This window comes from Cydia fagiglandana, chromosome 1 (genome assembly GCF_963556715.1).
Source record: "Cydia fagiglandana chromosome 1, ilCydFagi1.1, whole genome shotgun sequence".
In the NCBI taxonomy this organism is placed as follows: domain Eukaryota; kingdom Metazoa; phylum Arthropoda; class Insecta; order Lepidoptera; family Tortricidae; genus Cydia; species Cydia fagiglandana.
In genome coordinates this window covers 12,067,909-12,094,061 of record NC_085932.1, presented here as the reverse complement: position 1 = coordinate 12,094,061, position 26,153 = coordinate 12,067,909, and the positions used below count along the sequence as shown (strand labels likewise).

The 26,153-nt window shown below is 36.7% G+C and overlaps 1 protein-coding gene across 1 annotated transcript; it reads right to left on the bottom strand.

The window, feature by feature from the left end:
• Nucleotides 1-3,292: 3,292 nt before the first annotated feature.
• On the bottom strand, nucleotides 3,293-26,153 carry LOC134664280 (ATP-binding cassette subfamily G member 4-like). The gene is made up of 10 exons (XM_063520839.1): nucleotides 25,867-26,153; nucleotides 20,797-20,914; nucleotides 10,345-10,531; nucleotides 9,393-9,538; nucleotides 8,066-8,304; nucleotides 7,579-7,689; nucleotides 6,458-6,612; nucleotides 5,383-5,569; nucleotides 4,692-4,948; nucleotides 3,293-3,736 (listed from the first exon to the last, which is right to left on the bottom strand). Exons 1-10 carry the CDS (start codon nucleotides 25,982-25,984, stop codon nucleotides 3,392-3,394), a joined length of 1,863 nt encoding a protein of 620 aa, XP_063376909.1. The 5' UTR covers nucleotides 25,985-26,153; the 3' UTR covers nucleotides 3,293-3,391.

Genomic DNA, 26,153 nt, shown 5'->3' with positions numbered 1-26,153 from the left:
TATAAAATTTTCTCTATCTAAAATTTTTGAATTTTACACGTGGTGAACACTCCATTGTACGTGGCCCAATACATATTTCTTGCCCGGTTCTTTAACATTTGTACCTATAGTTCGTTTATATACTACGAGTAGGGCTGTGTTTCAGTACCAATTCCAACGGATCCGCCTACGGTGAGAGATTCCATCTGTCTGTCCATAGGCTATATTTACTTTATTGGACATACCTAACATACGGTTATAAATTTCACAAATTGAAAATATATTTTTTGCACAGACAAAGGCGGCAGACAGGGATATCATGCAAAGGCATAAACGCAAAAACGAAACTGCTCAATTGCTATGCAGCATTTTATTAAAATGGTTATTGTTATTCGAAAGATTAACTAATTAATAAAAAAAAAATTAAATGTTTTAGATTTATATTTCCCTTGTATAAAATTGTTTTTACAATGACATATTATTTAATCTCTAATAATCATATCTCTTCTTCGTAATTCACAATATTTACAAATACATATTTATGACTAAAATTACATTGTAATGAATTTCGATTCCTTCATTCCTGATGATGACGTTGCAAGTGGCAGACAGAAATAGTGCTTACACAATACACAATAAATTATAATCAATGATAAGTTGCAAACACTTCTACACTTTGATGTGCATTTAGAATTAACTATGCTTGGTAAATGTAATAAGGAGTCGCGTTTAAAAGCTTACCCATCTGCCGAAAACCTTGCATAAGTGCAAACTTTTGTACGGACTGACGTTAATCTGACATGGCTATTTGTAGTTACGTACAAATCATGTACAAATAGCCATACATTTGACGTGCTCCGAAAAAATCGGCAGACTGTTTTGTACAGATAATGACAGCCGAGGCGTTTCTCTAAGGAATTATGGTACAAAATATTGTCGGGTGACAATCAAAACTAACGACATTTTCAAAAGTTAAGAAGCCTTAGTCAACTGCGCTAGTACCAAAATAAGCTAAATTATTTTTTACCTAATAATATTTTTGAAATTAGTGTGTTTTGGTTGTCACCTGATAATATTGAAATGTCAATTTATTGATAATTTAGTGTGACAGTACCGCACCGAAGTTAGGTGCCTCTAATACCTAAGAAATTATCGTTGTTCGAGTAAGCTTATTGTGTGAGGATGAAGCATACTACATAGATCATTTTTTTTTCCTTAACTGATCCGTCAAGCTGTTTCATTGCGAGTACCAATTTGAGAAAGATTTTGAGAAACAGTACAGGTAAAAAGAGTATACTAACTAGAAGCCAGAAAGGGTGTGCTATTTTACTTAATCTAACTTAATTATGACTAAATATTACTAACTGTAATGACTGTGACGACTAAATATCAAAGTACACATACAACTTATCTATAATTCTGTCCTTTAAGGTACGGATATCTGTTCATAACATTAATAAGTATTTGACAAAGGAGTCACAAAAGAAAATAGCAAACCCTTTCCAACTTCAGACAATTATATACAATTATATATTACGTAAAGTATGTGCGATTTCCCTAATATTTGTTCCCAAGTCAGAATGTTTTTTAAAGAATTACATTATCATGGATGTAGATGTTTATATACTTTATATGTTTAAAATATTTGTTTTTCTAATCTGTATTGCCGCACAAATAATTGGTCATGTTGGACATTATTTAGACCTTTATTCAGCCATCTACATGAAGAGGTTGTGTTTTTACTTTTATTAATTTTTCTCCAGTACATATTGTAAAATGTTTCATATAAGTATATAAATATGGTTGTACTTACCAATAATACAAATTTTAGGTAAAACTAGTCTTTGATTTGATTATTTTTTATTTTATTTAAAGCTTTTTCATATAATTAATTATTATACCCGTACCGATGGCATAAAATAATGGCAATCCAATAATTATTACTTAGGGATTTTAATTACGGTTGCACTAAATCACAGATATATGCGCAGGTTCACACTCATGAGTACATTCTAGCTACATGAACAATTGAACACCTATGCATAATTGAAACACTCATTTACACACCTATATTTGCCATAATGTACCTAGTTGTACATATACATACATAATTACTTTTTCGGTGCATTCTGCCGGCCTAGCCAAGGTTACAATCGCTATCGCTTCGACAACGAAAAGCATCATGTCTCTCTATCACTCTTCACAGTGACAGTTGCGTTTCGATCGCTACGGAGCGTAAGCGATTGGCATCTTGGCTACACGGCTTGATCTATTTACAGAGCAAATAGCATAGGTATTGTGTGGTAACTACCTACTTATAAACTTCCTACATTCATATTAATATGAAATGACAATACCTTTATAAATCTCCACATAAATACCAGAAATATAATTCTTAAAACAAGAAATGATTCAAAAAGTTGTATACATTAATACAATTTTCTTATCGAGGTATGACTATTAACGTTGGAATCAAAACCACGTGACTCTATCACTGAGCTAATACAATAAATACAAAATGTGATTGGCTGAATAAACATGGTCAATTTACTTGGTTTAGTAAGTTTGTGTTTGTGTACATTTTGAGCAGTTAAGGTACACGTATTGGTGCTCGACGCGGTGCCAGTACATGTTATTTTGAAACTTAAGTCATTGTCAATAGAGGTGACAGCAAGGTGTCATCTATGGGGCATTAGCATGTCGAGCACTAGTTCGTTTACCTGTAGTTCGTCTTAAACAATAACGTGGGTCATCATCATCTACCTCGCGTTATCCCGGCATTTTTGCCACGGCTCATACCCGGATCCCCTGGGGTAGACTTGACAACTAATCTTAAGAATTGGTTTAGGCACTAGTTTTCACGAAAGCGACTGCCATCGGACCATCCAACTCAGAGGGGAAACTAGGCAATTTGGGATTAGTCCAGTTTCCTTCGCCGAAAACCGATTGGTAAATATCAAATAATATTTCGTACATTAGTTCAGAAAACTCATAGGTATGAGCCGGTGTTCGAACCTACGACTTCCGGATTGAAAGTCGCACCGACCGTGTGAAGTGACAAAATATAATCTTCCACACATACTACAAGTTGTCATTTTACAATTACGCAGTTCCAACTGTAAAAACAGCAGCTTAATCGTGAGTCGATATCAGGTTCTTTTTGTGCGGAGAGTTCGACGTTGAATTCCCCACAAAATATAAAAAATATATGTCACAGTACTTTATCGATTATTAGCAGACTTTTTATTTTCTGGTTTATGTGACTAGCTTTGTATCTATCTAAATAACCCACATATAGACTTATTACGTTAACTTACCTAACTAAGTTTACTTGCTGTTAATTTAAATTAAACTTGATACAACATGGCAACGCTCATCAACCCAAAATCTCCATTAAACCTAATATAATACTTTACCACTTACACTTGAGTCTGATTTTTAATGAAATATATGTACACAGAATAACTACGGACACTATAGCGGCAAAAGCTAAGATAACAACGGAATATTGTTCATTCAACATGCCGACCTCCTTGAGTAGGAAGCGGGGGTATGCGTAATGGCAATAAAGGTCTGAGCATGGAAGGCGCGGTCGGCCCATGCCGAAAATGGTGAGGCAGAGGCCGACCAGGCCGTGCTTCAAGAAGGACACGTGGAACAGCCAACGGAAGAAGGCCGGCGAGTCGGGCAGGTGCAGGAAGAAGCCAGAGAATACCGTGAATGGCATTACGAAGAGCGGCCCGAAGATCATGGCGTGCTGTAATTAACATAGTTTAGCTGTGTAAGTATAAAGTGAGAGAAAACCTACGTAACTAGAGATTAATTTAAATTATTATTATGAAAACAATTTTTGATTTGTATTTTTTAGTAGTCACGCTACTTTATATAAGATTGTGGTACCGGTGCTCGACGCGGTCCCACCTGACCCCGGTCCCGGTGACCTGTAAGTCATCTTGAAACTTAAGTCATTGTCAATAGAGTTCACAGCATGGTGTCATCAATTGGGTATTGGCATGTCGAGCACTAGTACCACCTTATAAATTAAAACTGAAATATATGTCATACAAGTACTAAAAATAAAGTGACCAAGTCCACCGGTGGCCGAAGTCGGAATCGAACCAGCGGCGTATTCAGTTTACGCGGCTGACGTCCTGAGCACTAGACCACCCGGCCATCGTCTATGTCCGGTCACGGTCTATATGCCATCTATTTCAGTTTAAAAACCCACTCATTCGTTTTCCCTATCGGTAGGTACATAAATTTAAATCCCAAGATATTGTACGAGAGTGAGAGTGTGTGATAATTCTAAATTGATAGAGGTAGGGCATTTATGTCCGAGCGCCGATCATTAAGGTTTAGGTATAACAAGATTACCTGCCCAGTATCTGTCAAGAATCGAGCAGTATAATATTGTAGCTTAATAATGTTACGTGGCCACGTTTCCTATATATTTATATAACACGTTGTCGTAACTGGTAACCGGTTTGTTGAACTCTTGAGTTTGTGACTGTTTTTTACGGCCACGCGCGCGTCTATGTTTTGAGTGTCATAATATCGGTAATCCGGGAATTCGTGAGAATGTTTTGTGAATTTAAATCAAAAAGAATTGAATTAGGTACCTATTTATGTGTTTTTTTTTACATCAATTCTTATTGAACCGAAAGTTGTGCTAAGAAGGGTGTCATTATGACTAGGTAAACATGTGGTTGTACCTTAATATCAAACAGAGACCCATTGAGCAGCCCTACACAGAGAGCCGTGTAAGAAACCATCAGTAAAATGACGCAGAAGCTTCCGAAGCGAATGATTTCTGGCGGCTGGCCCGTGAGCCAGTAAGCTATGCAGGAGTAGCACAGCGTACACACCGTCTGCGCGGGCAAGGCGGCCAAAAGTGTGGACGCGTAGTAGGCGCCCGGGGTGTACCAGCGATTGAAGTGCTCACGCTTCACCATTGGAAATTGTAGCGGAACTGGAAACAATTAAAAGCGAATCATTAGACGAAGTATAAATGTATATATTTAAGTATATTTTTTGCTGCTTAGCTTATCCGAGATCATTGTAACTTTACGCTTATTTTTTCACTTGCTTGTTTGATGTGTGCTTTGCTTCATTTGCAAACAATCGTACTCCACCTACATATATCAATCCATGTTATGCGAGAGCCGGTTGTATTGCACCAGAGGGCCTACCGCGAAAATAGACTTTTCTTGCATTATGAATAGTGATCTTAGTCATGATTGAAATTAATTAATTAAACAATTAGGTAGTTGCATCCGGTTGTTATTTTGACTTAAGAATTTGATTTGTCGCATCAATCAGCGTTAACGATCGCATCATATAAATATCAAAACTAACACAGATTTCCAAATCTAGTGTTGGGTAATTAGTAGGGATAACACGTACATCTTATAGAGACGGCGCTGAATGCGGTGAACATGACGAACATGACGCTGTAGGAGAGGAAGTTGTAGTTGTCGATGGTGTGCTTGGCGTCCTCGCCGATGTTGAAGAAGAGCACGCCGACGAATAGCGCCATGGCGCAGTGGATGCCCGTCATTATCAGCGTGAAGTGGGGGTCTCGCCACGCACACTGGAATGTCAATAATTAAGTGTTATTTGACACACTAAACTGGCGTATGCAGAACTTAAAGCAGTTACCGTAATAGTAGTTTAGCATTAAAAAACACGAAAAAGAATTAGAATGAAAAGAAAACCATTAATAGATGGAACCTTGGAGTTCGACAACTCCAAGTTTCCATCTAACTCGTAAGTATTTTTTTTTATTAATTTAGATCTATGTTCATCTATAATTCTATATGATACTCGTACACACATGCACACTGGCATACAATACATTTTTACATCAGTTAATACCTACAATATTAAATTATACTAATTACGCACAAGTATAGAATTATACTTCATTTTTTTTTCATCGTTACCTACGTAAATGAACAGTTTGGTATTGTTTATACTTTCGATTTTAAGTAAACAATATCAAATAATTTTTTTATTTTATATTAAGAGCCCTTCAACGTGCACACTAGCGCCACAGCAAAATAATCGTGATTGTTTAAATTTAACGAAAGATATTGAAAAAAGGGGGCCGCTACCTACTGTATTGTGTATTTAAGTACCTTTTGAATACATCAAACTAGTTTTTATATTGCTGGATTCGTCGATCTATGCGTCCAAAGTTAAAACGGCCGTTTTTGTTTTGAGTGCCTAGATCGACGAAACCAGCAACATAAAAACTAGTTTGATGTATTCAAAAGGTACTTAAATACTTAATACAGTACGTAGCGGCCCCCTTTTTTCAATATCTTTCGTTAAATTTAAATAATCACGATTATTAAGCTGTGGCCCTAGTGTGCACGTTGAAGGGCTCTTAACAATCACAGTTTAAGTCGTTCAAGAAAAGTCAGATAGTGTTAAATATTATCCATATTCTGAGGTTTTGCTAGTTACCTATACTTACTAGTAATGCTCTTCGGGTCAATGTGGTAAATTGTTTCCACGTCGACGTACTGTACGTACTTTTCAGTGCTAGTAGGATCTTACTCGTCGGGTCCTCTTTTGGAGGTGGTAGTGCCGTTAGAAACACTTTCTCATATAAATCTGTTTTAAATATTTCTGAAACATCAACAATATACCGCATGATTAGAACTAATCAGAGTCATCAGAGATGATCAAAATATCGAACGAACAATTTAAATCAAAATAATAAAGTAATCTGCGCGCCTTTGGCATTGTGCGCCCGGCTTGTTTATGAAAATAAATTATTGTTATGCTTTACGACATCCTCATGTTGTACTCTTCTTTCTTGAATGCGTCAACATCCAACATAATTATTTTTCATCACATACAATTTTTAACTAGTCTTCATCATCATCATCATCTCAGCCATAAGACGTCCACTGCTGAACATAGGCCTCCCCCTTGGAGTCTATAACTAGTCTTACTACTTACTATTTTTCGAAATTTGTGTTAAATTTATAAATAAGGTAAACGTACTAGTATTCGACACGCTAATGCCCAATAGAATAGAATAGAATAGAATACAATACAATAGTTTTGTACTCGTAAACACACAGACAATAGACATATATGAAAAAAAAAACATAGTGAAATAAAGTGTCACGAAATGGCCCCATCTCAGCATGTTGCTGGCGACTTCCAGCGCTGATCTTCCGATGAGACCATCAAGTGAGAAATAATCACAGAACGTAACAGACAAAAAAAAAAGAAACAAAGGAAAGAAACATAAAATAAACAGAAAAATAGATTACACACATTTTACACAGCTAATACAAAAAAGAGATACAACATGACGACATAAGTAAATACATGACAGTAGAATTAAGTACACGGATTAACTGATCGAACTTGTACCATCCGGTCAGGTCATATCGTGGCGCGGCATTAAGCGCGCATAAATAGCGCCAGCGGTAGCTACACGAAATTAAATTAAATTAAATATAATAGATGACACCTTGCTGTCATCTCTATTGACAATGCCTTAAGTTTCAAGATGACATGTACTGGGACCGCGTCGAGCTCCAGTACGTTTACCTTGCGCCTTTATTTGTTTGTACTTACCTAATAATTTATCATTACTTTCATTAGATATATTATGAAGCCACTGCATGTCTTGTCCATTTTGCATATAATTAACTAGTTTTTCTGGCTGCTCTCCACATATTTCTATAACTGAAAAATATAAATACAAAATAAATCAGTTAGAATATGTGAGAACTAGGAGAAAAAATCCGACTGTGTAAAAAATACTCAAGAAACGAAACAATTGAAAAGAATGATACCTATACGATAACTACTTACGCCATTGAATAAATAATAAAAGCTTGTAAATAAAAAATTCTTATGGATTCAGACTGTTGAAAGTAGCTATGGTCCACCGTAGTATTTACTACTAATGTTATATGCTAAAGTAACTTTGTCTGTCGTTCTGTCTGTATGTTATCTACACAGTTGAGGGCCTACACAGTCGAGGGCCATCTATAGTTTTTTTTTATATATGAATAAGATCAATTACAATAATGCGATAAGGATAGATTACAATACTTACGAAAATCTACAGGATTATGAAATTTCGGGCAGTTCAAATGAAGGTTTTCGAAGAAGGGGATTAGGTTATCTACTGAGCCCATATACGCGCATTGTCCAGCCACCACCGCGTACAGACGGTCCACCATTTGCAGCAGACCGGCTGATGGCTGATGCATGGTCACCACGACTGTGCGGCCCTGGTGCGCCAGCATTTGCAGCATATACACCATCTGCTTTGATGTTGAACTGTCTAGCCCGCTGGAAACAGATATTTTACTAATTATTACATAGTTGGATATTATAATCGTCCCTCACAGACCTTTTACTTGTATTATTGCCAGATGTATAATGCCTATTTTACCACTGCTTTGCTTGGCTTTGGTTCTGATTACTGATATATAGGTAATACTGTTAATATTTGCGTGTTTGCGTATTTAATACTGTTCCTGACTTATATATATATTTATTAATTTACTATCTGCAAAGCCCACATTTCTTTACTTTTATTGAACAAAAATTGGGCGCTACTGGATGTAAGAGCTTTCAGCAATCTTTATTTAACTACATATTTTTGATTCGAACAAAACCGAACCTGTCCTTGGCAAGATCTTGCGGAAAAGCTTTCTTTTGATATCTAGTCTTCGAGTCGATAAAAAGCTAATATATACATACATGGAAAGTAATCAGTACGGATATGATGTCGTTCTTGTCTACCTGACAGCGTAATAAAACAGTGTCCGTCACTTTCTATCTCACGGTGTTAAAAAATTACAGTTATTTTATCACGCCGGCAGTTATACAATGGTGATGTGAATACATCACTGCTACAGGTGCCCAGATAGGGCACCACTGATAACATTTATGAAATAAATCAAGTACTTTAGTTAAAGTATACAATGATTCATCAAGTGGATTAGGTTTGATACAGTAGGTACAAGGGCAACATAGTTTAGATATACAACTGACTCATCCGTTAACGTTAGAATGATAAGTCGAATGACCCGTGGACACCATAAATCGACAATAAATGTACAATGCACTCTGTTTGCATTAAAGAAAAATAATTTAAATTGTAGTTTTTAGATAGGTAACAGAATCGTTGAGTTCAAGAACAGCTGCAAGAATTTAACAAACTTTATGATGATGTACGTCAACCTGGCGTTCAGTCCGTTTTTCTTGGTCTATACCGGATTGAAGCCGAATCAGTCAGCTCAGACCAAAATAACTATGAGAATAGCTTTAATTAGGGTAAATTGAAAGGAACCCCACCAAAATATTTACACCCGGGTTCTTTTAAAATTATACAATTGGGAATAGATAAAGACGGCAAGTGTTCGTTGTCTCACCTAGTAGGTTCGTCCAGGAACATGACAGGCGGGTCGCATATCAGCTCCAAGCCTATGGCTAGGCGCTTCCTCTGCCCGCCTGAGAGCAGGGCTGCTCTCGTGTCCCGGACCTCGCGTAGGCCCAGGGCAGTTATGATCTCTCTTATCTGAGAACAAAACCGAAGTTGTTACAATTTAATTTAACATTTTAAATCAGGCAACAAGGCCCATATTACAAATACCTTACAGTCTAACATATATATGCATTTTATATAAACATTAAAAAAATGTATTGTGCATTAAGAGAGGTAAGAAGGGGATTACTATAGAGAATGTATTAGAAGGGATAATAAATCTAACTAACGTAACCTGACTCCATGGTTTTCATCATATTTGCGAATAAAATATTAAAAATTTAAGCGAATTAATTTTATTAATTTAATTTAATTTGAGTGTCTGTTTGTGTGTATGAATGTTCGTGATAAACTCAAAACCTACTGAACGGATTTTCAGGCGGTTTTCATTTATCAATTGTGATTCTAGAAGAACGTTAAGGTGTATAATTTGATAATGTGCGAAACCGGGGCGGGTCGCTAGTAACCATATAAATATTGGTTAACGTAACTGTTATTTTATCAATAGGGGGTATTACTGAAATGTTATGCCGCCAGAGTGCAGCACTAGCACACATTGTAAACCATAGAGTAATTTATACATATGTACCTCAGATACGTAAATCCCGGCCGAAACCCTCCTATAATAATACTTACAATAATTCAGGTCAACTTTACTGCCCCACCTGCGATAGAGTTTTTAAAAGTAAGTTCGGCTTTGCCAGCCATATCAGAGCTCACGCTTGTTATTAGCTGGGGTCGCCGTTGCCGATTGCGGCATGGATATCGATATAAACAGTTTTTTTTGAGAAAACGCAGAGTTTTGCGAAATATTCCCAATTAACAGAAAATATACTTACTCGCCTAGTTTTTTGTTCTTTACTAATATGGTTTCCTAGTTTGAGCTCAGCTGCAATGGTGAGGGATTCTTCGATGGTCAGCATGTCTTGTACTTTATCATCTTGCAGGATATAGCACGATCTTCTCCGAAACCATTTGATTTTGCGGATCCTTCCATTTACGTAAATCTTGCCTTGCGTCTCGTTTCTGTAATAAATAATTAAATTGTAAAAATGTATTTAGATAAACATTTAATAATACCGATTGACAATAAGTTATGAGTAAATAACGGATTTTACGTTAATGCGTTAATTTAGGTTCGAAATCATTTTAGGCTATTAACAAAAAACATTTTGCATAATATGTATGTATAGTACGGCAACAAATGAAAATATATATATATACAACAATTTTGTATGAGGATGCAACAATTGCTTCGATAAATATGCTTCCAGTAAGTATATGTAATAACTAACATGTAATTTTTTTTAGTTTAGATAATCGTGAAAAAATGTAAACTGGAAGTGTGACGTTGTTGCCATGTCTGTAGAAGACTTTTAGCTTTCAGGACCGTATTTTTGTACCTACTTACTTGTTTATTACCTCAGGACTCTGGTCTTTGTCGATACATATACTTACTTAGGTATATTGCACCGATAGCAAACATATCAGTTGGTAAAGCATATAGGTATACTTAAATAGATCATCACTAGACCTTATAAAACAAAGCTCCCCTCTGCGTCTGTAAGTTTGTGTGTATGTATGTTCGCGATAAATTCTAAAACTACTAAATGGATTTTCATGCGGTTTTCACCTATCAATAGACCGATTCTTGAGGAAGGTTTAGGTTATATAATTTGTTAAGGTTTTGTGTAGCCCGTGCGAAGCTGGGGCGGGTCGCTAGTATATTATATTATCATTTTGAAGTATTAGTACATGATACCAGCCTATTGTGATTTATTAATTTTAATCTATAACACGACACGTACATACGTTTATACGTATATACGTTTACATGACATTACAGTAAACCGATACGTCATAAAACGAACACTAAACATAACAACATCACTATTATTACATTACATTGCACACACGAATAACAAACGTTACATCACACTCGCATAACCCTACACTATGCATGGCCCGACATCTTGGCGGTGTTTTAAAAGGTTTTGACAAAAGCACTTGCTTGAAAAAATAAAACAATTGAAAGTCAATAACCTCAATAATAGGTAGAAACAACTTCATGAACAATTTTTTTGTTTGTGTAAATATGTATTTTGTTTAGGTATAAGTTTACTTACAGATAATCATTCATATTTTTTTGTTATCTCCCTTTAGTTGTTAGAATTACTGAAGAACTTAGCCTCGGGTTAATTAACATACAATGACTAATCACTTATGTGTAGATTAGGAGCATTCGCAGATATATTCGAGCGGAAATATTCATCATCATCATCATCTCAGCCATAAGACGTCTACTGCTGGACATAGGCCTCCCCCTTGGACCTCCATTCGTACCTCCATTCGTACCGGTTGGAAGCGACCGGCATCCAGCGTCTTCCGGCGGCCTTAACAAGGTCGTCCGTCCATCTTGTGGGTGGACGGACGTCCTACGCTGCGCTTGCTAGTCCGTGGTCTCCACTCGAGCACTTTTCGACCCCATCGGCCATCTTCTCTGCACGCAATGTGGCCTGCCCATTGCCACTTCAGCTTGCTAATCCGGTGGGCTATGCCGGTGACTTTACTTCGTTTACGGATCTCCTCATTTCTGATTCGATCACGCAGAGTAACTCCGAGCATAGCCCTCTCCATAGCTCGTTGAGCGACTTGGAATTTTGAGATGAGGCTAGACGTGTGCGCCGATTAAAAAATGATCGGCGGCGGCGTTTGCCAAAAAATCGGCGGCGGCGGCGTGTTTTCGGCGTGAAATCGGCGTGACCTTGACTTTCAGGTTTCTTAAGAAAAATCATTAATTTGTTGTTTTTCTTGAAAATTTGATCAATGCAGGTTGCTGGTCAGTCGAGCTACGTATAGTTTGAATATGCTGCGAGTAAAATAGGGTTTGTAAATGAATATAAGATAGGTATAATCACTTGATTTCCCTAGTAATTGGCTTGCATTAAGAGGTTACCTGGTCCCAATGACCTTCGATCCGATTTGTAACTCTCCGTATTGTCCAGCTTTCCATGGCTTATCCGATTAAAAATGACGTACGTTAACAAAACAGAACTCCACATATCCTTGACATTTGCTAGACATAGTGGACTCCTATGGCTTCTTTTTAATGGTTTTTTTGTAGTACAAGCACCAGGCTCTCTGAGACGTATCTTCTTTCTCGTGTTCTCATTGCTGAGGCTCGACCACATGTAATTTGTCTCCATTTCGTGCGGTCATAAGCCGTATGGACTGCACGGTGCAGACTGCTGCAAGCCGACCTCTTCATTTCATAACGTTCGACTATCTCACATCACACATGCTCTAACTCGAGCACGTTTGCCATTCATTCGGCTTAAACTCATGTGTTTCTCCACATCATGCGTTGGATAATATTTCCGAAGAATCTAGGGGCTAACCCATGGCATGTTGGGAAGAGATGAGTGGCGATATAGAGCTCTTTGAGAATGGAGGGGTTTGTTCTTCTAGCTGTCGAAGCAGCACTAGCAGTCTTCGTTCGTTCGTTAACAGTTGACGGTGAATACTCAGTTACTTTAATTGGTGCACTGAGAGAAAAGTACAACAAAAATACACTTAGAATTACAAAAATAAACTTAATCCGGGGACAAGGAGAGTTAACTAATAGGAACAAATTGACTTTTGCAATTTCTATTAGTTCTTGCAATTTCTATTATCTGTTTGTTGAAATTATATTTGGGATTACTGAGCTGTTTGTAGAAATAAATAAACTTTACAGAAATAGTGAAACGTCCATAATTGTTACTAAAACTTCATTTTTTTCCCCCAGTACAGAACTGTTTTTTAATTCCTGGTGATGATTTTTCTCTCAGTGTGTGTCAAATAGTTTCTGCAACTGGCTATTCAGTTTCATTCAATTAATAATTGACGTATATTTGACAACAGTGTCATAAATAATACAAAAAAATCATATTGTAATCCAAAAACCAGCTTGAAATAGCTAATTAACAACACTCAAGGTCACGCCGATTTCACGCCGATCATTTATCGGCGGCGGCGGCGTGGTCAAAAAGCCCGGCGGCGGCGGCGCGCCGGCGCGGCGCACACGTCTAGATGAGGCCGATAGTGAAAGACCACGTTTCGGAGCCGTAAGTCAAATATTGTTAAGAAATAGTGGAAAGAGTGGAGATATTATTACCTAGGTATTGAATTAATCTTTGTGCTTGTATCCACGCACCGTACATATACCTATTTATACGATGGAGAGGGAGTAACTTAGCTTTGTAGTTAACAGTACTTTATACATACATAAAATATAAAGTATCTGCCGGTATTCTTACGAGTAATTCCTTGCGGCAACACAATATTTTTTTATCGTTTTCCGTAGATGCCTGCATAACGATAGTTGAGAAGGAAGTGAGTAAGGCCGTCGAATGACTGCTTCCTCATGCTCTAGATACCTGGGAGTCGTGGCTGAAGATCACAAGACCGCGCAGTTATCTCATTAAAAGCTCGCTATTTGAAATTACGCTCTGCGGTAATCTGTCGGTAAAGAACCGATATACAAGATACCTAGTACTATTAGTTATTCTGTGGTAGAGACTAAAGTAAGCAAAGAGAAAGAATATCTATTGAGCGTTTTTTATTGATTGTAAGTAGGTACATGTTATCTTAGTCCCCCCCCTCCCCCACATCTAGCGTCTTTCGAGCGTCGGCGTCTGCGTCTGGTCAGCGCTATGGAAAATGACGTCGCTGCGCAGTTGCGTCGACGTTGCGTCGACGTTGCGTTGAGCAGGGGCCATAGAGTTGTAGACGCCGACTCTCGAAAGACGCTAGATGTGGGGGGGCCCTTAGGATTCCTAGAAATTGTAGGTTATTCCGGTTCAGAATTACGAGGTCTATAATATAGAATAAAATTTAAGAATTATATAGAAACATTTTTACATTTTATGCATATAATGTACACTACATGGCCCAGGTATATCCTTTTGCCCTCCAACCCTTTTGTCTGTTTCTCCTCCACTTGTGTTTGTCCCTCCTTCGCTTCTATTATTATTGGTGCACTATTATAGCTTAGTCTTTCACGTGTTTATCATTAACCTAACCTCAAAGCTTGCCCTGATTACAATAGGTCCCGCAGCATAAAGCGGAGCTCCGTAAATGAAGATGTGAACAGGATTAATTATGTCACGGACATTTCGCCGACGACATAAGTCATAAATTCACAAACAATGCTTAATGCTAAGCACGTGTTTATGTAAATATTTACAATAATATATGGCATACGTCAGTAAATGACGAATTAAACATCATGTTTATGATGTGCCAGTGATAAGGTGATACCTATTTAACTTATTTATTGAAAAGACGACTTTCTACGTCACTGTATGAGTGTTCTAATGGCGCAGTAAATTATGTAGCGATCTATAGTATACATAGAATATCGTAATTATTTCTTAATTAGTTTACAAATTATAAAATCTAATTTTTATTCGATATCCTGTATGTCCTGATGAGGTTTTCATTAAATGTAATATCTTCATTTTAACAAAAGAAAGATCCGACTTCTCAAAACAGTCTATTATACTCGTAATAACAAACATCGGAGACGCCTGGCATTTAGGTACCTAATATTTGATGTTTCTGACAGACTAGTGATGTGACAATGTGGGTCTGTACGAGACGAGTAAAGTGGTATTGGCGTCAATCTCCAATTGTAATTTTTTTAGATTAGATATTAGAGCCATCTAAATTAAAAAAATGCCCCAGAACGAAAATACTGGCCTCACAAATTGGTATTCTTGCGTCCGCACCTCATTTCATCGGTAATATCGGTCATTATCGGCGGTTGAATTCGGCGAGCCTAATTGGTATTTGCGTCCGCACCTCCTGATTCGATCGGGCAATTGAATCAGATTGGCAGAGAAAAATTGACTAATCTGGATACGCCTTACAGGAATCACTTAATAGGTATATATATAAATCTATATATATGACAATTGACAATTCGTGATAGAGAAATCATATTTTTTTATAAATGTTTAGAAGTTATTATGGCGTAAGAAAACAATATTTCAACTTCGACTGACGTGATGGCGTGATGATGAAGCATTCGTTTGTAATGTGCAGCGTGTTGGTGTTTTCTTTGGTTTCAATTTCTAAATTATATATGGTTCGCGACAATAGCTATACATCTCGTAATATTTGCTTAATCTCTAACAATAGTATTATCATACTACATACATACATCACTGGCCCAGTGACCCAAAAAGGATCTTGGCCTCTGACACAAGAGAGCGCCACTCTGCTCTATTCTGCGCCACTTCGCGCCAGTTGGGTATTCCGAGGGCGGACAGATCTTTTTGGGCTTCGTCACTCCAGCGGTGGGACGCTCAGACGGACGTTTTCCACCCGGGTGCCCCACATACGCTCAACAACAACACAACAACAACAACACAACAACAATATCATTATTTGATGTTTTTTGAATAGCGATCATACCTAACAGGTATGTCAAAACGATGTAGGTAAGTAAGGTACCTAGAGTCAGACCAAGAAAAGTTTACAGCGGATTACGCTCACGCAGTGGAAGTGTTTTTTCAAATGTCAAACATCTATGAAATTATGACGTATAAATAACATTTGCACTGCGTGGGCTATCACATCCGCTGCAGACTTTTCTTGGTCCGACTCTATTAATTTGTTATTTTATAAAAATATGTAAAAATTGTTTCATCAATAGTGCTATTTAATTGCCATAAGTCATCGATGTGGGTCAAACTCAAAACATACCTAAAAGTTAAGGGCTGTAAAGTCTTAATTTTCTTATTTAACCCTTTATTTACATTATTTACATGAAAGGTAGGTACAAGGATGGCATGAAATAAGCCATATTACTTATATTCATTTTTGTACCCTCATCATATGCAGACATGCAGTGTTACATTGTTACATAGGTACAATACTTCATTGACAAGTCTGACATTAAAATATTACAAGATAACACCGATTACCTACACGAAATATGTTGCCAAGCGCAGATAGTATATGATATACCTACCTCGATATGTTAAGATTATTATCTTGTAAAGTAGACGGTAGGCGTGTTAGAGCCGCAAGCGAAATTTCAATTAAATTTGTATCTTCTTTGCGTTGTCTCGGCATTTTGCCAAGGCTCATGGGAGCCTTGGGTCCGCTTGTCAACTAATCCTAGGAATTGGCGTGGGCACTAGTATTTGCGAAAGCGACTGCCATCTGACCTTCTAACCCAGATGGTAAACTATACAGGCCGTATTCGGATTAGTCCGGTTTCCTTCACCGGAAAGCGGTGGGAAATATAAGTTCCAAAAAACTCATTGGTAGGTACGAGCCAGGGTTTGAACCCTCGACCTTCGAATTGCAAGTCACACACTCTTACCGCTAATCGCAAGCCCACTAGTGCTTCAAAAAAATATTAAAACCGAATAATTATGAAAATCACTAAATGCAATAAATGTAAGTAGGTACTGTACATACTTTGTCAACTCTTACAAAGATGTCTTGGTGAGCGCTGCGTGTTGTTGTAGGTATATATCGTATTTACTCAATTACCTAAGTATGTAAGTAATGCCCAAGTAACTATATATACCAATAACTATCGGTAATTTTAAAAATCTCAAATATTTACCTGGTCTAGTTAGACCAGGTAAATATTTGAGATTTTTAAAATTACCACCAAAATACGGGAATTGCAGATACTTAGGTTGCCTAACTATATCAGGTACCAAATACAAATATCTCTTCAATACTTAACTACAGAAAAATGACAATATGATATGATATTATATGACATTTCATGCTTATTCACCGCCAGGAGATAGTTTCCGGCAAAATAAAATCTTATTTAGATATCTAAGCTGTTAACTATATTTTCCATTTAATTTAAATCGATCCGGCCGTGAAAAAGGAACAAAATCCATCTTTACAAACTAACACATTGCCTGCCAAGAAACCGTTAAGTGTGTTGATTTCGTATTGGAAATGGGGCGCTTCGCACTGAAAGTGTTAAACATTTACTGTCAGTGGAACTCGATGAGTCATCTACACGTGCTGGATTGCAAAGAACACCAAAATACAGTATGCATTCTTATACAACCCAACTACATATATACTGTACATTGTACAAACGTGGAACTAGATGTATTAAAGGGTTTTATTCATCTTCCGCTGGCGAGTAGGTACGTAAGGCGTGGTAAAGCGGACAGTGCGGCTTATACTTAGTATCCCTTCTTATAAGTAGTTCGGTAATGTACGTGTTTGTTGTTTTATCTACACACATATCATTAATGCTATGATGCACTCAAAAACCGGAAATTATGGCCATCATAAAGACAAACAAAATTAAATATAATTTTGTCCTCATGTATCCGATATCTGGGCATGACGCTTTGTTATGATTTAATATCTGGGAGACCGGAGACCCAGCTTTACTCGGAAAACATATACAAATTCAAAAATGTGCGTTTTCCCAGATATAAAACCTATCTAGATCGATTTATCGCCCCCGAAGACCCCCATATAGCAAATTTAATCGAAATCGTTAGAGCTGTTTCCGAAATCCTGGAAAGTAGTGTACCCTATAATGGGCGTGGAACCAGTAATGGGACAAAAAACCACAAATCCTCTAAAATAAGTGTCTAAAAGTAGTTTATAAACACTGCCTGTATATTATCATAAATAAGAGTCCTAGAGCTGTTTCAGTTTGAATTTTTATTAAATTTGGTTGTTTTTTAATAAATTGGCGTCAACCCAAAAGTTGTCGTGTCACTGAAAAAAAATACCACTACGAATTCTTAACAACTTCGCTAAGAGAGGTAAGTTAATTTATTAAATTTTAATTAATTAATACTTGATGAAAACTAGAATGTGTTTTGTTAATGGCATTTACCATGAGAAAACGTATACAACATACTATGTTGTGACTCCACAGATGTAAAAAAATAGTGGTATTTGGCCCAATCCCATTATAGGAGCCGTAAAACTGCATACCTCCTATAATGGGACAATTTACATAATGATGCTTGCCATGCCATCATTTTATGTTTAAACAATACAGAAGTAAAATGTAGTTACGAAATATGTCAACCAGGAGGTATGCTCGGACTTCGGATAAATTAATATCGTTTTTCCAAACTTTCATTTAACTTGCCCTGTTACTTAGTGTGGGTCAAATCTTGGTAGCCAAATTTGAGCCACTCTCCGATTGAGTTGAAATGTTGTAATCGTAATTAAATATGCAAATCGGATGATAATGCAATATTATGATAACATGGACCAGATCTGATGACCTATTTCAATATTTTATACTGATAGACCAGTGTCCATTACTGGGGGGCCCATCACTGGAGCGTTGGTGTCCATGACTGGAGAAAAAAAGCAACGTTTTAATTTGTTAAGTACGTGGAAACTCATCGCATTATCTTTGATACAACACGCCTGAAACATGAAAGACGGATAGGACTTTCATCTTTCAATACGTTAAGCGGTAGACCAGTTACATGTATTAGGGAAATATCACAAATACTCCAAATTCCCTCTTAAATGTCCCATGACTGGTGCTGTTACTATATATAGATAAATAAACAAGAATTGCTCGTTTAAAGGTATCAGATTGATAGATAAATTCGATATAGACACAAAATCAAGATAAACAGAAGGTATGGCCTATTGTTTCAAAGCCACATAATCTCTGATAAGTAAGTACATAAGGCATGATTCAATTGACATATAAATCATAAAGTCCCTACAATCCATGTACAAGATATTCATGTTATTTCATCGAAGTAATCCCATGACTCGTACAAATATTTTTTAGATCATTTGGTATGTTTCTCTAAATAAAATAATAAATGGTCGTGCCTCATACAATACAACATACAATAATACTTGAATCTGTCCGTTTTATATTAACTACATACTAACAAACAGGTGTGTAACGTACCTACAGTCAACTGCAAAAAGGGTGTAGCCAATTTATTCAAAAATGTGTCCCATAGTTCTTAATTAGCTGACATAAGAGCTATGGGACATATTTTTGAGATGATTTATGCACCCATATTTTTACAGTTGACTGTACGTGCTGCCTGTAAAAACCGTAATAAATTAGTATTCAGGTTAGTACCACTTCTAATAGTTCTATCGATATAATCGATATGAAACATAGAATTAAGCAATGATTTATTATCATATATCGAGCTAATTAGACAATTAATCCGCAACGTGGATAGTAAAACATATTTATAACAGAAACCTATTATTTTGTTGGTTTGACAATTTGAAGTCTAATTTCCATTCTTGGGTGTCACGGTTTATGTCACGGGAGTAATTTTGCAGAAAAGGATGTTGCTAGTTTAATAAATTAACAAGTGGGCGAACTTCAAGTCTAAGTTTATATACGACAAGGTAGAACTGATCTAGAAACTTTTTCTGGAAAGTTTTGTTTGTTGTATTCTGAGGGGCTACCGCCAAAACCGAAATTCGCAAATTGCGGGGATCTTTCTCTTTTACTCCAATGAAGGCGTAATTAGAGTGACAGAAAAAAATCCCCGCAATTTGCGAACTTCTATTTTCGCGGTTATAGCCCTGTTCTTACATATTTATGTATATGGTTAACTTAGCATTATAGCAGCTCCCAGACTTGGTGACTTTTTGAACATAATTTACTGCATATTTAGATTAGATAAGATTAATTCATCTAGTTATTTTTGTATTTCTCATGGTTTAATTGTATACTCTATAGAGATTTTTTGCGTCGGATGTTTATTATCAATGTCATAAAATTTCAAGTTGAACTAGTAGTATCTGATTTCTTTATCATAATCAAGACTGTGATCATTAGATATCTGTAATATATATTTATTGAGAACATATGTGATGTGTCATGTCTAAACTGTTCTAATGCTCCCTATACATAAAGACTTTAGGTATGGATCGTCACCTATCAGGAAGCTGAAACAACGTTCTTGATAAACATGAAGATGCTCATATTAGATCAAGATTACAATATTTTAAAATAAAGGGAGTCTCTCACATGCCCTTCATGAACTAGAAAAAAATTAGATGATGGTCAAATTACTAAATCAATTTCGAAACACTCTCGATCAACAATGCATTAAAAAAGCTCTCCTATATTACTAATACGATTTTTTTAGAGTTCGGTACCCGAATTTTGCTTTCTGTCTGTTTGTGCTTATTTCACAAAAGTACCTAACCATTACCTGGATTTGAACCCAGGACCACCCAGTCACTATTGCCTGGGCTAACCCGGTCGTAAAAAATAAAAAGTAGGTAAGTACCTGTATCCAGCTAGGATGTCCATGAGTGTACTCTTGCCGGCGCCAGACTGGCCCACGATCACGGTCAGCTCGCCGGAGTTGAAGGTTCCGCTGAGATCGTTCAGGATCGCCTTGCGTCCTAAATAAACACATAAAAATATATAATTGTATACATATTTTATTATTAAGCCATTACATCTACCTATAATACGCAAGTTCAATGCTGACATATTTAAATATGAGAATAAGAGGTAACTAAATTAGAGAATATTAGTATAATTTAGTATTTTTCTGGTCATCATCATCATTGGCCACAGCATCTTTGCAGATGGTATTTTTCTCGTACTTACCTAATTACGCCTATATAAGATCTTTTGTGTTTAGGCTATTTGGACGTAATTTTTATTTAATCCACAACTATCGCTAGACTATGTCCAATTGTTTATTTAATAAATTATAAGGGTTGTTCTTTGTATCTAAATTGTTAATTAAGAAATAATATAAAAATTCATACATGTCATGATTTATAAAATGCAGAGTAAGTATTTTACATGGGTGCCTTTCTTCCCTTGGCTACAATCTAAGTACTTATTGTAAAACAAAGTAAAATGAGTAAACGAGTTAAATTATGTACAATTCATTAATTATATCATTTACATTGTTTGATTTGTTTGGTTCAACTATCACCTACGTACATCATTTATGTAGGTATCTATTATGCTTGCATTGTTTGTATTATATGTCATTAGTGTCGAGTCGGCATTGATACCAATGTTAGCATGCAACTCAATAAAGTCAACAAGGGCAATGGTATAGTAGGTACTCAAGTATTTGTTGGGTAGTGTTACGAAAGGTCACATACTAGGTACCCAATGCACAGAATAAATAATAGTACTAGGTACAGAAGACTCACTCTCTAACAAAACGCGTTTGTCACGATCAGCACAGATATGGCCGTTAGGTGGCGACAGCGCCACGCGCGGCTTATGGCAAACCCCAAAATTGGGGTCGAACGGATGTACTTTTAGCTACCTGTAGCAAAGCGACGAAATCGCCGAGTGAGACACGCCTGCCCAATGTCGGGAAGAAGTAGTGGTATTGATCTATTGACCCATATACTCGTACCTAATGTGAGTTGGTAATGTGCAGAGATCCTAAATTTTATAGCATCATTTTTGGTGCAGCTTAACTTAAGGTTAATATTAACGTAATTAACGCTAATTAATCATTAGAGTTGGAATTGTTTATACCAATTACGTTAACACTACTCCGCTGCACCGAAATTTAAAATTTACGATGTCTGGCAATGCGCAATATTAGGGTGGTCCAAAAAAAATTTTTTTTTAAATTCCTTTCTCCACCAGCTTCTTTTCGTTTGATTAGACTTAAAACGGCGTTGTATAAAAATTTAGAGAAATCGGGTAATGTTTAGGGGTTGCTATGATTTGACGCTTTTTTGGAATGTAGGTACAGAAAAAAGTAGACATTTTTGTAAGGAGCACTTTAATTAGACATTTTTATATGAAAATGAACATGAAAAAAAAGAACATGAAATAACATTAAACTATACTAGTATATTAATTAATTATTTATTAACTTCACTCGGATCCTTATCACCAGAACTTATTTTGAGGATGTTAGATTTTGAAGCTACGGGGTATTTCTTCCTATGCAGATCGACGACGCGGATAAGGTATTGCTTCTGTTCTTCGTTTTTTGTAATGCTTGAATTAATTTTTTGGATCAAAGCAATACCTCTTTCTGCACAGTCATTTACAACTTTTATTTGTTGTACCTACCTTTTTCTGCAATTTCTGCATATCGACATAAGTTTGATCAGTGTGCCAGTGTGACGGGTCTTTTACTAAAAATGCTTCAGATTTCTCTCGACCATTGCTAAAGCTACATCTGTGCCAGCCATACTACAGCTTGTTGTATCTTCTCGTTGCATGGTGAGAAATATCTTATCTTCTTCGTTTTGCATTATGTTTAAAGCGTCTTTTGCAGCTATATTAAAAAGCTCTAAAATATCAGATGTAAACAGCGCCTCTTTAACACGACATGACTAAATCAGTTTTAATATATTTTTTTAAAAGGCTGTATGCATCTCAGAGCTTTCTAAATGTTCCTTCTGCAGTGTCAATTATTTGCGTGGGAATCCTGGCTTTTGCCCAAATTGCTAGAACAGATTTCACCGTATTTTTAATGCTTTGTTTCACGGACTTCTTCTCTTCTAAATGATGAAAGTGAAATCTTCTGAGCACATCACCTTTAGACGGAGGTCTCGCATGAGATATTGATTCTGTGGGCGTGGGCGGCTGTCTCCTCTGCCTCCATGCATGCTCTGCAGAGGGGCTATCTGTAACACGTAGGGTTAATAGGTGTTTGTTAAATGAGGCGTGTCCAGTTATTGCCCCAGCTAAAAGCCGGAGCTGTGGTCTCTTCAGCTGTCGAAGCCTCCGCGACAGATTGGGGTTGAGTGTCGGGAGGGCTTCCTTCGCCTGCCTGCATGTGCCTAGGTTAGACCAATATTGCTGGTGTTTTAGCCCTAGTTGATACGGAACTACTAGTCGATGCCATATTTCACTAGTTCTCAAACGGTCCATGCAATTAATTACGCATATCGATTTATCATAAACTTATACCAGATACTTAATATATCATAACGCAAGTAAGCACAACAAAAAATACTTCTTTCACTTACGCAAGTATTAATAAGAAATGAAACAAATAACGAAACAGGGTAATGAGGGTAAACCTCGTTAAGATTAGGTACTATTGAAATTGGCCGTTGCGGGTACTACGCTTTTCAGTGAATTTTACTACTTCCAAATCATAGCAACCTCTAAACGTTGTCCTAGAAGGCTCAATTTTGGTACATATAATTTTCGTTCATAGTCGAATAAGAAAACACTGGTGGAGCCTGAAAAAATAAAACATTTTTTTTTTCATACATTTGTGGACCACCCTACGCAATATAATACCAGTGTATTTGTACTACAGTAATTTTTATAAAATAATTTGTTTGTATAAGTAAATAGGTTAGGTAATAGGTATAAACAGTAATGGTTTGTCGGGGGTGGCACTATCTCCAGAGCCTCAACCAAGCAAACAAACCAACTAAAGTACTTGGGTCAAAAATTAACAACAAAGTTTGAATGATAGGTACACCATTAGTACATCAGTGAGATGGGTGTAGATGTAAAGCTTCGATTGAAAATAATAGGCAAGATACGAGAAATTGAAATAATTATTTCAACACAATTGTACATAATTATATTTTACATTGCGGTTTCCAGTTTTAGATAAAATGATGTCTCCTAATGTAATGTCACACATTACCAGGCATCGTACAGTCGACGTCAAAGATATGTTTACACTTTTGCACCTTACTCCTTTGTAATAAGGCGAAAAGTGTAAACATATCTTTGACGTCGACTGTACATTTTCCAGCATTTTTGGTGCAGCAGAGTGATGTTAACGGAATTGGTATAATTTCAACTGAAATGGTAAATTAAGGTTAATATTAACGTAATTAACGCTAATTAATCATTAGGGTTGAAATCTGGAAAATGTATGATGTCTGCACATTACACGTTACCGGCTACGTTGTTTCGCGCGCAACTTATCTTGCGCATCCCCTAGCGACGACCCCACTTTATTTATTAAATGTCAACAACAATGTACATTTTTCGGAGTTTTCATTTTAAGTTTTATTATTTTTATTTTATAAGCTTTTACTTAACTTGCATAGGATGTATTATGTTTGTACGGGTCAAATCTTGCAAGTTAAGCTTTCCGGTTTCCGATTAAGTAAAAAAAATTGCATACGTGTGTAAGTCGGGAGACTGCAATATTATGGTACCATGGAGCTGCTTTAATGATGGAGATAGGAGATGGCCATAGGAACTCTGTGACAAAACAACGCAACCTAATTGTGTTTGGGGGTTTAGAATTGTCTCGATTACAGAGTAGGTATTATGTAGTTATCTGTGGAAAGAAAAGTACAGTCAGCGATAAAAGCTTGTACCAAAAATGAAATCTTTGCCAAAAACTTATGTATTTTATAACCGTTTGGAAGAGTAAACTTCAGTTGTGTGTCGCGTCGGAGCTGACCAACACATTTTTATTCAATAAAGAGACACGCCAAAATCGTGTAGTCTTATTCTGTGTTTAGTGTAGTTAAACGTCGTAAAGTTTAGCTGAGATTATATTTTTAACTTTAACATCAATTCGTAAACATATTAAAAAATATTTTTGATAAAAACAAATGACATCGAAACGAGTAGGTACATACACCTAAGTATTGGTACCTAAGTATTGGTTAAGGCCTGTGCACACCGGCTTGCGTGTGCATGCGCGTGCGCTAAAATGTTGGAGCCGCACACGCACACGTTACGCAAGCGGTGTGCCGTCTCTCATAAGAATCTGTATACTACAACGCCGCACGCACACGTGCACGTCACGCACACGCTTAAAAATTAAATTATAAAATGAGTAGGAACCCATTCTGATTATATAAATATATCAATTATAAGTCACTTTTCGGATTCTTATAAGTATCCAACGACACTCACAGCTCGTAATTTGGCTAAGTACCTATTCGTTTATACCTAGCTGCAGGACGTGCCAATAAATAGATATGCATATTTTCGGGCATCATTAGTTCATTTCTATTTTTTTCCTACGACTATCTAGCACATTATGGGTTAGCTGCACCCATAATGTGCTAGATAGTCGTACAATAAAATCTATATAGATACCTAAACATATGAAATATGGGTCGGCAGTCTTAGATAAGCATTACATAGTCCTCATTTACTCAACCGTCATACTTAATGGCTTTATAGGTACCTAATTACTTCCTCACATTCTGAATTAGCTGTTGTGTAATTGAATTATGATAAATTAATTGTTCTCACTACGTAAAGTCTAATAATTTCGCCTTTATCTTCAGCACACGATCATGATATGAGTTCAACTGTAGATAAACCAGTAAAGTAGCTCTTTGTATAAGTTATGCATATTTATTAAAGAACTGAACTATATTAATTAATCCTGTTATCATCTTTTTTAACTTCTGAAACTTACCTCTGTTGAAAATGCCTTGTCGGACCGCGTAATTAAGGTTTTCAAATGAAATGTTAAGCGAGGAGTCATCCGTCAGAGACGTGGAAGTAGTCTCCAAGGATATGGACTCACAAGCCATGATGCAGGATTTGTTCACTATATAGACACAGAACTACACATTCATTTCCATAGTTTGAACACAAAGAATCGTGATCGATACAAACAAAGGACACGAGGCTGCGCCAGCTGCGCGCATGACGCCCAGGCGATGCAAGGTGGGTCGCTACACTGTGGCGCGCCGCGCGCGC

Bases quoted from the DNA above. Each gene is read 5' to 3' on its own strand.
- LOC134664280 (XM_063520839.1), bottom strand. From the start codon at position 25,984: ATGGCTTGTGAGTCCATATCCTTGGAGACTACTTCCACGTCTCTGACG. The intron at 7,690-8,065 runs GTAAGTATTGTA...TATATTTTTCAG, and splicing joins TCATAATCCTGTAGATTTTC to TTATAGAAATATGTGGAGAG. The intron at 5,570-6,457 runs GTAAGTATAGGT...TTGACATTCCAG, and splicing joins TGACCCGAAGAGCATTACTA to TGTGCGTGGCGAGACCCCCA.